We start from the raw sequence: 13,685 nt of genomic DNA on the forward strand, positions 1-13,685 counted from the left end.
TTCTCTATTTATTCAAATCAACATTTTTCTAGGGTGGACTTGACCTTTAAAACACCTTCCAAGTCGGCGCTAAACTTACTGTAAACATTATTTGTAGACAGGTAATACGTACTACAGGGCTATGCTATGATTTTCAAGTAGTGAACAAAAAAGAAATGGGAATTAACAGATGAGGAAAGAGAAGAATATCGAAAAGAGACCTTGACCGTGTGTTAGCTATATTATTCATTGAATAAAATCACAGATTATGTTATTGTAATAATGTAAAATAATAATAATAATATAGAGCTTTTACATATCACTTAATACAATACAGTTTCTAAGCGCTTTACAATTTAAACAGAACGTGAATAAAACAAGTACAATATAATCAATTTAAATAGAAACAAAGTATGAATATAAGTGTGCAACTTTAAGATGTAACTAATGTCAATTATATGAAAAAAAATCAATAAATGATATAGGAAGAAAATTACAAATAACTGGTAATTATTAGTGTAAAACAAAAAAGATGTAATGAAATATCAATCATATAACAACGACAATAATGTTCCTCCATAGATGTTTGAATGGACATGCAAACCAAGTCTTACGTCTATTTCTCACCACGCCCCAACCCCCTCTCTCTCTCTCTCAATCACTCCCTCACCATCTACAGGTTGCAATCGTCATTCCATATCGGGACAGATTGGAACATCTCGGAATTCTATTACGTAATCTTTACCAAGTATTAACTCTTCAAAACCTTGAGTTTGGCATCTTCGTATCGGAACAGGTGAGTCAGCTATCCCGTTCGAATTGTAATCCATCTCAGGCGCGGAACGATGAGGGGTGGGGGGAGCGAGGGGGCACGTACAGGTTAGGTACAGTTTAAATAAGTAGGATTTAAGGGCTGTTTTGAATTTGTTATCTGAATCAACTATTTTCAGGTAATTTGGGAGTTTGTTCCAAGAACGAATTTTGGATGCGCCCCTGCTTCGGCAATATGCAAGAAGGCGGCAAAAAAGCGACAAATTACGTACATACACTTCTTCCGATGGCGTAAATATTATAATTATACGGGGTCAAAAATGCAAGAGCCCCCCTTTCTCCACTAATTTTACGGATATGACCTATATACAGAATCCTGTCTAGTTATTTCCACTATATTGATGCAACATTGCGTAATTGCAGTATTTTGAGCTCATACCATTGCATATGAACGGGGTTGCTTATACATACTGATTTTGCATTTTGCGGTCTTGGCTTTAGTGGCGTAAAGAGCTAAAATGATGATGATGATTACGATGATGATAATGAGGAGGAGGAGGAGGATGATGATGATGATATTGATGAATACGTTGCTGATCGATGCTGATGATGCACTGGCGAAGCTGATATTTTTCAGGGTGTTTCGAAATTTCATGACATCACTGAATTAAATAAAAATAGTTAGGACCTCTCATGTATTCTCGAATCAATTTGATAGAGCTCCAATTCGGATTTTTCTGCATATCAAACCGTTCGAGTAAAAAAACTTGAGACCTCGAAAATCCCTGATATAAGATATGCCATAAGCACATGATTGTTATTTATGACCTGAAATAATATGTTCTCCCCAAAAAACTGATACCATATTCATGTGGTTAGATGGCCAGGAGGTATTCTTTGCAGCGATGTACATTTTGATTTGCGCCAAATTACAGCATGACTGCACTGAATGGTTCCAGATGTCATAATCCTATAAGGGTTGCATTAAAATCAAATTCAATAGATAATTATTTTCAGTAATTTACATTATAATTGTTTAATAAGCACACTTTAGTAGCAATTCTGAAGTTAGTTTAATTGAAAATGGATTTGCAATTATGTTTGCTAACTCATGTAGGATTTTGACATTGGCATCTGGATTCATTCATTGCAGTCTCGCCTTTTTTTTTGGGGGGGGGGGGCGCAAGTCCAAATTTACATCACTGCAATAAATACCTACTGATTATCCAAGCGTGAAGACTTACCACATAAATATTGTATCAAATTTTTCGGGAGAAGTTACTTTTCCGGGAACAAATCTAACGATTATGCATTTATGACATATTTATCCTTAAAATGGGGATGAGTGAGGTTTCAAGTTTTTTTTTTTACTCACTCGGTATATGAACGCAAGGATAACCAATTCCGTTTTAAAGAGAGTTGTCTTGATTTTTAGCTCATTGTATATTCTATCTTTTTTTTCTTCTTCTTAATTTAGAATTATAATAATGCTTACAACCATGTTTTACTAAATAATATCGGAAACAGAATTCTGGCCTAGTTTTTATTTTTTATTTTTTTTGTATTCGAATTTGACATAATATTCAGCAAATTAATATCATAATAATATGAATATATGTATTGCGCCGGTATCCATCATGAAAAGATGTTCATGGCGCAATAAAGAAAAGAAAATAAAAAGAAAAGGAAAAGAAGGAACATATAAAACCTACTAAAAAGATAATCATGCACTTCCCTTTCCCTATTTTACCCTCTCTATTATTTTTTTTTCTTTATTTAGGCCAACGATAATGTTTTTAACCTTGGTCTAGTAAATGACATTGGATACATGGAATCAATCAAATTCGGCCTTTTAAAAGGAAAATCTCTTTTTTGTGATAGAAATTGAGTCAATATTCACCAATCTTAAATGATATCATATTTTACCATTGTCTCTATCCCTATTTTCTTTTTTAGTTTCCCTTTTTTTCTTCATAATTATGTTCAGTATTTGTATTTTCCATTTGAATTGTATACATGGTAAAGATGCTTGTATTTTGTTTTGTTTTATGTCATACAGGGCCCCCAAGTACAACAGTATTTGACTTCTGATGGGGTTACCCTGTATAAATAATACCAAATAAATACATTATTGGCCAACGATAATGTTTTGAACCATAGTCTATTAAAGAATATTGGATACATGGAATCAACCATGTTTGGCCTTTTAAAAATAAAATCTCTTTTTTTGTGATAAAAATTGAGAGAAAATTCAACAATCTTAAATGATATCATATTTCATAAATTTCTCTTTCCCATTTTTCCTTCCTTATTTTCTTTTTTTTCTTCATAAAGGCCAACGATAATGTTTTGAACCATAGTCTATTAAAGAAGATTGAATACATGGAATGAACAAAGTTTGGCCTTTTAAAAGGAAATCTTATTTTGTGATAGAAATTAAGACAAAATTCAACAATTTATGATATCACATTTCACCTATTTTCCGTTTCTCCCTCCTTATCTTCCTCTTTTTTTCTTCATTTAGGCCAACGATAATGTGTTTAACCGTGGTCTATTAAAGAATATCGGATACATGGAAGCGACCAACTTTGGGTCGTGGGACTGTGTGATATTTCATGATATCGACCAGATACCGATGAGGGCGACAAACTGGTACGGCTGTGACGAGATGCCAAGACACTTGTGTGCGTACGCAGAAGAGCTGGGATTCAAGTAAGTAAAACATTCACATTCAACTGCATTGGAATATAGATACCAGGGCCTCGTCTTACAAAGAGTTTTGTTTTTATTGGGTTTTCATGATTTTGTGTTACAAATCACAAATAAACAATACAAAGTAACTAAAGAATACAAAAATAAGAAATATAAAAGAGCAGCATACATCGTTAGTTTACATTAGAAAACGTACAGCATATCAACAAATAACAAGGGATTAACCATGTCACTTTGTCTCTTCTAAGTATTCCTCATACAGGCAAGAATGTAATAACTGAGGGTCCCGATTTACAAAGAGTTAAGATTGATCCGATCAATCACAACTATGGGAAGTCTGGAACCCCAACACCTAGAATTCATGTTTGTTCTAAATATTTTCTAGATATGATGTACATTTTTCTTTAAAATTCAATGTGCTTCTCTTTGCTTACAAAGGACAAGACGTGAAAATTTCGTGTGGAAAAAAATTATGACATTGATGGATTTCAATAGAGGTTGATCAGATCAATCGTAGCTCTTTGTAAGACGGGCCCAGTTGTGAAATCTCAAACCTTAACTCAACTTCGTAATGACTGTACCCCGGGACTGTATTACAAACACTTGGCAACCGAGTGCGAAATGTGACGTCACAGCTTTTGTCAGCGTATCATTGATCGGGGGGGGGGGGGGGGGTTGACTACCGGTATATCTGGGTCACACCCTCAATCCAACGTTTATCCAATCACAGATCAGCGATGCGTCTACGAATTAAATGCATACGCCAGTTCTTATAGGGCCTTCAATATGAGCATATAAACTAGAACCATTAAAACCCACTGATAATGAATATCTATATCCTGACATAGCAACGCTAGTAAGGAATAATGTAGTCAGGAATGGGCATGTTCTTGTCAAATTTGATTAGGATTTAAGTGACTCAAGTAACTCTGTGCCTGCAGATTATCAGCCAATCATTGTTTTTACTAGTTGGTTCAGATATTCGGGCATAACTTTCGAACTTTTTTGCCATTTTTTAACGACACCGTGGCAGCATTTCGTCAACAATTGTCTTATGATAATTATTTGTCGGATCTGACAACATTCCTTGGTTTTGATTGTTTGAAATAAAGATCTCGGACGTGTACTATGGAAACTGTCGGATGAAACCTACTTTATCCGACCACATATGTTTTACCCGACAGTTATGACATAAATTGTACTCTTCAGCCAATCAAATCCAAGGAAAATGTTCAGATCTGACTCTTTTTCTGACGAAACACTATCCTTGTCTTTGCCCATTTACTTGTATTTACGAATATTAGTGGTTTGGCCCAACGAACGTAGAGGGCGTCAACACCATGCCAGAGCCAGAGCCACTGACCTGAAAATTGTCCACTTCAGTGGGCAGAGCCATTAAAGGTCAAGTCCACCTCAGAAAACTGTTGATTTGAATTAATAGAGAAAAATCAGAGAAACACAATGCTGAAAATTTCATCAAGATCGGATATAAAATAAGGAAGTTATGACATTTTAAAGTTTTGCTTATTTTTCACAAAATAGTTGTACGCACAATTTAGTCACATGGGAATGAGAGAATCGATGACGTCCTTCACTCACTATTTCTTTTGCTTTTTTATTGTTTGAATCATACAATATTTCGATTTTTACAGATTTGACAATATAAAGAGCAACTTGACTGAACCATAAAATGTTAAACAGTGGTAATCCCACATGTTCAGGGCGAAATAAAACTTTGTTTCACAGGACAATGAGGAGAAAATTAGAATATTTCATATAACAAAATACAAAAGAAATAGTGAGAGACGTCATCAGTTCTCTCATTTGCGTACCGACCTGGGGGCCGTTTCATAAAGCTGTTCGTAAGATAAGAGCGACTTTAAGAACGACTGGTGAACCTTTCTTACGCGCTAAACCATCGCCAATGAATATACCATTTACCACAAGAAAGGATCAACAGTCGTTCTTAAAGTCACTCTTAACTTACGAACAGCTTTATGAAACACCCACCAGGATGTGCATATAACTATTTTATGAAATTAAGCAAAACTTAAAAATGTCATAACTTTCTTATTTTACATCCGATTTTGATGAAATTTTCAGTGTTGTGCTTGTTTGATTTTTCTCTTAATCAAATCAACATTTTGTTGGCGTGGACTTGTCCTTTGATAGCTCTGCACTACGCAAAGTGTTGACGCCATCTACGGTCGTTGTTTTGGTCTTGCAGAGAAAAGTTTGCTCATTTTCATTTTCTTTCTTTAGATTACTCTACGGAAACATATTTGGCGGAGTTGTCGGGCTAACAGCAGAACAGATGAAGAAGTCAAATGGATATTCTAATGTTTACTGGGGGTGGGGTGCCGAGGACGATGACCTTCGATCAAGACTCGCTAAAGTGGAATATAAAATTCATCGAGCGTCGGGCGAAGGCTACTACAAAACGTTGAAACATAAGAAGAAGTCAGCGAGCCAGATCTGCCCTGAAAGGTAAAATCAAATCAAATTATTTGTCTTTATTTAAATAAGTGCCCATGTGAAAAATTACTTTATACTCTGATATCGTCATTTGTATTCATTTGATATTCAGTAAGCTTAATGAATTTATTTATTAAATGATTTATTTGTATATTTCATTTACAGATTTATTTTCTAGTCCTTATTAACCTTTACAATTCTATTCCATAATACTAGTATGGAATAAAATTACTAATTATAAACCAAAATATTTTGGTTTTTTTTTGGTCATGCATGTATACACACTAAGAAATTGGGGTTTAAATTTAAACCCTAGGGGTCGATACAATAGCAGCACGCTAAGGGGTGTTAATGAGTGAAATTATTCTCATTTTTGCACATTTAGTGGGTGCAGCTAGCTACATCACGCACCCTACCCTAATATTGTGCAGAGATAAACCATATAATAAAGGTGCAAATTTGAACCTTGTATAACGTCAGGTACTATCAACCTTGAAATGTGAAAGGTTGCACATTTTAGGGTGCAAACAAACATTTCATGGTTCAAAAATATTAATTTATACAAACAAAATGCATTTTTTGCACACGTTTTCAACTTAGGGTGCACAATTACGCTCGAAGAGATAATACCATTCGTTTCCGGTGCAAGATTTCTCAGTGTACTTGTGCATATTGTCGAACTTATTTTTTAACTTATCTAAGACAATATTTATAATATTTACAATTAAGTTTATGTAAATAAATGCGCACACATTTTGAAAGCTGTCATACTTATGTTGACGGTGCACATGCGAGTTTATCATTATATTTAAAGGAAAAGCATGTTCTGAATTCAATAGTGATAATTATATTTTTAGATATTATCACGGTGTCTACACCTTTTAGGTGTATACCGGAACAAAATTTAAAAAAATCGGTATTAAAATCATGTCGAATCTTAGACCGATATATAGGTCTATTTCTGTCAGCGATATGCTCCGCTGAGACTTCGTCTGGCTCCGTGGCATAGGAGGAGGACAAAAACAATCAGAAAATGTTGAAAAACTCCTCCGAAACAGCGGATTTAATCAGTCTCGTCGAATCTATACCAGAAGAAATTCATTCGATTACTATATTATCAAATAGAAGAATTGTTTGTAATTATTTATCTTGTTTTATTCCCCGCCTCTTTTCACGTTGTAGGTTTTGTTTGTTTAGTCGATTCGCTGAACGGATGGAGTGGGATGGCATTAGCAATACACGATACACAGCCAACGTTACGCTCAATCTACTATTTACTCACATAGCAGTTGATGCAAGAAAGGAAGACTGGAACATATTTCCGAAATGCCAGAAGTAATGGACTAGAGGGAGATGACAAAAAAAATGGCTTAAAAGTTGCTCGACTGGCAACTACACTGCAAAAACTCCGGTGTTGATTTAACACCAGCCCGGAATATATATTATATCCACACCAGAGAAGTGTTAAACAACACCAGTTCGTTTTGGTCTAACACCAGAATGGTGTTTATACAACACTAGTTAGTATTAAACAGCATCGGTTTGATTCCAAACTGGTGTTGTTTCAATACTTCTCTGGTGTGGACAAATATAGATTCCGGGCTGGTGTTAAATCAACACCGGAGTTTTTGCAGTGTATGGTATGCCAGGCAAATTTGTACGCTGTAAAAATGAAGCGCTGATTTAGCACTTACAGTGTTTGTATAGGGACTGCACTGCTAGTGCTGATTTTCTAGCTCAAATTTAAAGTAGAGAATTAACACTCGTAGTGCAGTCACTATACAAGCACTGTAAGTGCTAAATTAGCACTTCATTTTTTACAGTGTACTGTCCTGATGATATTCCACGTGAAATTTACCCACAATATTTCATTGGGACCATTATTGAAGGGATGCTTTAGACTTAAAATAAAAGGATTTGAACAGATGAACAAAAATCAGACGAACAAATTACTGAAAAATTGAACAAGGAATTTAAAAAAGTTATGGCATTTCAAAGATTTGCATGAATATTCAATGAGCAAACTGGTGATGCCATGATAATATATCCCAACTTGTTCTTCTGTATTTTATTGTATGAAATAAGGTTAGTTCAATTTTTGTCTCACCTGCATAGCAGAGTGAGACTATAGGCGCCGCTTTTCCGACGGCGACGGCGGCGGCGGCGGCGGCGGCGGCGGCGGCGGCGACGGCGGCGTCAACACCAAATCTTAACCTGAGGTTAAGTTTTTGAAATGACAGCATAACTTAGAAAGTATATGGACCTAGTTCATGAAACTTGGCCATAAGGTTAATCAAGTATTACTGAACATCCTGCCTGAGTTTCATGTCACATGACCAAGGTCAAAGGTCATTTAGGGTCAATGAACTTAGACCATGTTGGGGGAATCAACATCAAAATCTTAACCTAAGGTTAAGTTTTTGAAATGTCATCATAACTTAGAAAATATATGGACCTAGTTCATGAAACTTATACATAAGGTTAATCAAGTATCACTGAACATCCTGCATGAGTTTCACGTCACATGACCAAGGTCAAAGGTCATTTAGGGTCAATGAACTTTGGCCGAATTGGGGGTATCTGTTGAATTACCATCATAACTTTGAATGTTTATGGATCTGATTCATGAAACTTAGACATAATAGTAATCAAGTATTACTGAACATCCTGTGCAAGTTTCAGGTCACATGATCAAGGTCAAAGGTCATTTAGGGTCAATGAACTTTGGCCAAATTGGGGTATTTGTTGAATTACAGCCATAAATTTGAAAGTGTGTTGGTCTAGTTCATAAAACTTGGACATAATAGTAATCAAGTATCACTGAACATCCTGTGCGAGTTTCAGGTCACATGATCAAGGTCAAAGGTCATGTAAGGTCAAAGAACTTTGGCCACGTTGGGGGTATTTGTTGAATTGCCATCATATCTCTATAAGTGTATTGGTCTAGTTCATAAAACGTGGAAATAAGAGTAACCAAGTATCACTGAACATCTTGTGCGAGTTATAGTAGTTTTCAAAATCAGCACTGCTGCTATATTGAATCGCGTGATGCAGGTGAGACGGCCAGAGGCATTCCACTTGTTCCCTCTAAGAACTAAAAAGATGAATTGATAAATGAATTAGTGCATTAGATTTTCATTGCTGCAACTTATTTCCTAAGAAGGAAGACATATCATTCACTCATGTATTGAAAAATGAAACAATTAGGATTTCATGTAATAACATAACAAACAGGATAGTGGGGATGTGACATCATCAGCTAACCTATTGAATATTCATGACAATGTGAATATAAATATTTTCCTAATATTTTCCCAATACTTTACGAAACTGAAAAATTCAATAACTTTGCTATTTGTTATCAGATTTTGATAAAATTTACACCATTTTAATCTGTGAATTTTAAATATAAATATTTTCACACCGGAATACCTCTTTAAATGACGTCATCAACATGGCGCCTCAAAATGTGACATTGTGCCTTGGTGATTGTCAAAAATACGTGTCTAAACTACAATTTTAATCAGTAAGTGATTTTCCCACCATAATGAGGATTTGCAGGTAGCATACATGTAGAATGTCAGGCTTCAAACTCAAAGTATACTTGTTTTCACTGAACCCATACGTGAATCCAGAGGCCTAAACGTCCACGGCCCCCTTATTGATGGCACCAAAAAAAAAGGGAAACGGGGGAAGGAAAAAAGAAAAGAGAGAGAGAGGAGGAAGAGGAGGAATAAAAGAAGAAAGAAGAGGGGAATAAGAAAAGTTAATGAAATAAGGAAAGAGGAATAACTGGAATATTTTTTTTATATCAGGTCATTATAAATAAAAAAATCTTGCTCACCCTATACGCACGTATTGCCTGTAGGAGGGGGGGGGGGTCAAAATCTGCTCTAGAAGATAAGTGGATTGTTATTCCGATCTCAAGTCAGTATGCACAAATTGTATTTCAGGGTATTCGATTTTCCATCAATTTGTTTCGGCGAGAAACGCATCCTATTCCTGGTTACAAGTAGGTGCTGATTGTCAAAACATTTTCAGCTCGCAACACGCCCTCACATTAGTTGCTTAACACTTGTTCTTTGTTTCAAAAACGGGCTGAAAATGTCCAGTTCTGAGATCTGAATACGGTAAAGATTTTCAGCTCGCGCATGGCGCTCGTATCAAATGTTTAATTAGATATCCACCATGTTCATGGTTACAAAACGTTCTTAGAATGTCCAGTTTTTAGGTCGGTAGTCCTATACCGCTTCGTGCTGGCATTGATTATTAATTTAGATACCCACCCTATTCATGATTTTAATAAGCGTTTAAAATGTCGAGTTTTTAGGTCGATTTCGAGCTAGCGCTTCGCGCTCTCATTGTTGTATTACTGAGATATGTTTCATTATCATCATTTTTCCTGGAAACAATCTTTAACAGGTCCCTTTGACCATTTAACATAATTTTCAACTAACTCATGATTTATGTCTGTACCAGGCTCGCAATAAAATATTCCGCACCACAAGAGTTCAGTAACTACAGAGCAGAGCGGCGCTACTTCTACGATCACCCATTCAAATACTCGGGCACAAAAGGGATGGCGTTGGTTACAGGTCTGGTGCTGCTAATACACTGAAAAAACTCCGGTATTGATTTAACACCAGCCCGGAATCTATATATGTCCACACCAGAGAAGTGTTAAACAACACCAGTTTGGTTTTGGTCTAACTCCAGATATGTGTTTATACAACACCAATTAGTATTAAACAGCATCGGCTTGATTCCAAACTGGTGTTATTACAATACTTCTCTGGTGTGGACATATACAGATTCTGGGCTGGTGTTAAATCAACACCGGAGTTTTTGCAGTGTAGCAGCGTCAAAATAGCACCGGTCTGGCGCGGGCTATTTTAGCACGCGGCAATCATAAACTCAAAATTTGTACGACTTAGCCCGGAGCTGGTCTGGACCAGCGAGTTACTGCAAGCGGTATCAGTTCTCGCTTCGCACTCGCATTAATTCGATAGACGTCCTATTCATTCTTACAACAGCTGCTCAGCACCGGTCTGGCGCGGGCTATTTTAGCACGCGGCAATCATAAACTCAAAATTTGTACGACTTAGCCCGGAGCTGGTCTGGACCAGCGAGTTACTGCAAGCGGTATCAGTTCTCGCTTCGCACTCGCATTAATTCGATAGACGTCCTATTCATTCTTACAACAGCTGCTCAGCATGTTTAATTTTCATAAAATGTCATCAAGATCAGATAATGTCATGAAGAAAAAAATGACTTGGAAAAACCGACAAAGGGCATTATGCACACTGCCATATAAGGACTACACTGTAAAAAATATTGGGTACATTTTTTTGCCACCGCGAGGGTAATTATGTGTCCAACCAATTAGGGGCAGTATTTTACCCAATAAGGGAAGCGTATCGTCCAGTAAGGTTAAAAATAAGCAGCAATTACTTCAGAATAGGCAATATTTTCATCACACTGGATTAATGAAAATGCCCAAGAGAAATGCTCAATTTTAATTGGACACATAATTACATTCATGACGCACTGTCACCCAATATTTTTAAGAGTGTGTAATGCATAACATTAAGTTAAGGGCATTATTGATCCGATGACGTCACACACTACCTTCACTCTAATCAATAAATTTCAGATATCTAACTTTTACAGACGAAATACTATTTATTTGAATCTTAGAATTGCATCTGTTCAATGAAGTGTCAGACCATGTATAATATTTCAACAAAAATAAGGGTATATGAAATTTCGTAATAGAGAACGGGCAAGTGTGTGATATATTCGTCTTTCCTTAAAATACTAATAATAATTGTGACGGAACCCTATGTCTGGTTATGAGAACATTTGATATTATGTTCATTTGTTGTATATTTACTATTCCTATCAACTCGACATAAGAAATGACTTGATCTATCTCCAAGCCATCTTTAGCATTCTGAGAAAACTTACGCGACGCGGTTTAAGTCAATGTTATGCGCTTGCGCAGAATAGCCATTCCTGCGTTCGTGTATAAGGTCATGTGACAACGAATTGAAACAAAAAATCACATACTTGATTTTTATGGCAATGTGTGAATTTAGTATTAAACTAAAAATGTATTTTTTTTTTTTTTTTTTTTAAACAAGTGCACATCTAGTTTCCAATAATGCATGTAGCATTTCCATTTATTTGACAGCAGGATAAAAAAGCATTGTAGATTAAATGCCTTGCTCACGGGCATAGGTGCCGCGGCCGGGGATCGAACCCCGGACTTTCCATGTATAGCTAGGCGCCTTAGACCACTCGGCCACGGCACCTGAATCCTTAAAGTTTACTATCGATTCCTTCTGATATTAAACCTTGACGTTGATGACGTTTTCTCAGTAAGTGCAATAAATAAAAATATTTTTAAAACTATGATGTGTGTGAAACACTTCCAAGTCAGTGGTGTGAGAGTGATAGTAAGCATGCGTGTGTGTGTGTGTGTGTGGTGTGTGTGAATGCATGAGGGTGGGGAGGGTGTCATGTGTCTGTGTGTGTATGTGTGGGCTGTGTTAGGGAGGGTGTGTGTGTGTGTGTGTGTGTATTTGTGTGCAAGCGCACATGTTGAAAAAAGCGCGCTTTCGTTCATTCATTTAAAGAAATATTTGGTTTCTTCCGTTTTCACAAAATATGATTTTTCAACATAGATTATAAAAATCATTTGTTATTTGAATGAATATAAATGTATAACATTTTTTTTGGGGGGACAGAAGGCTTTATTTCCTAAAAGCAATAGCTTGTGATGGAATTCGCTTGAGACGTGCAATTACATATTCATTGATTGGACATTTTTTGGAAATTGAGGTAAAATTGCTACGGGCCTACCCTCTATAAAGAATACTATATAGAATTTTATCGAAATTTCATAAATCCATTGATTAATATAGGCATTCATATACTTGTGCCTCTATCGTGTCGTATTTATGTCTGGGGCTTATTATTTGATCATGTGATGGTGCTTGGTAAAAATTATGTCTCCACCATATCTATATCTCCGCAAACATTTTGTTTGACGGTCGTGTTTCCAGCTGTTACTCACTATTTTTATGTTTCCCCATTTTGTGTTTATATTATTTGAAACTCCGTAGACTTGACGGTTTTGGAATTATCTGTAAAAAAATTGTGATGATTTCTGGATTGGTTATTTATTTCATTATATATATTATGCTCCAATTGTCATACTGAATATTAATTGATTAAAATGCTTATAATATCACGTATAACTTTTTTTATTGTATGTTGTGTTCATTAAATTGTCCTCTACATTGTAAAATCTTTGGTGTCATCATACTGCCAACCCGCCCCTCCCCTTCTCCCCGGTTTCTATTGACCACACAACCATGACAACAGACATGTTGAAACACACATGGATTGGTTTGGGACTAACACCAAATAATGATCAGTGTTAAGTGAGAACACGATATCGGTTTGATTCGAAATCGGTGTTGTTTAAATACCTATCCGGTGTAGTCATAATACCGGCCTGGAAAGAACATTGTGTCTCACATTGTATTCCACAGTGTGTTCATAGTGTGTTCAGTGTATCCACAATGTCTCCAGTTTGTTCAGTGTATCCATAAGTGTGTTCAGTGTATCCACAAGTGTGTTCAGTGTATCCACAAGTGTGTTCAGTGTATCCACAAGTGTGTTCAGTGTATCCACAAGTGTGTTCAGTGTATCCACAATGTGTTCACAGTGTATCCACAATG

General features: G+C 36.1%; 1 protein-coding gene across 1 annotated transcript; it reads left to right on the top strand.

The window, feature by feature from the left end:
• Positions 1-662: 662 nt before the first annotated feature.
• Positions 663-13,199, top strand: LOC135154516 (beta-1,4-galactosyltransferase 5-like). The gene is made up of 4 exons (XM_064100793.1): positions 663-775; positions 3,275-3,462; positions 5,725-5,949; positions 7,120-13,199. The coding sequence occupies exons 2-4, from the start codon at positions 3,323-3,325 to the stop codon at positions 7,274-7,276; spliced, it is 522 nt and encodes a 173-aa protein (XP_063956863.1). The 5' UTR covers positions 663-775; positions 3,275-3,322; the 3' UTR covers positions 7,277-13,199.
• Positions 13,200-13,685: the final 486 nt, after the last annotated feature.

Source organism: Lytechinus pictus, chromosome 6 (genome assembly GCF_037042905.1).
Source record: "Lytechinus pictus isolate F3 Inbred chromosome 6, Lp3.0, whole genome shotgun sequence".
Classification (NCBI taxonomy): Eukaryota; Metazoa; Echinodermata; class Echinoidea; order Temnopleuroida; family Toxopneustidae; genus Lytechinus; species Lytechinus pictus.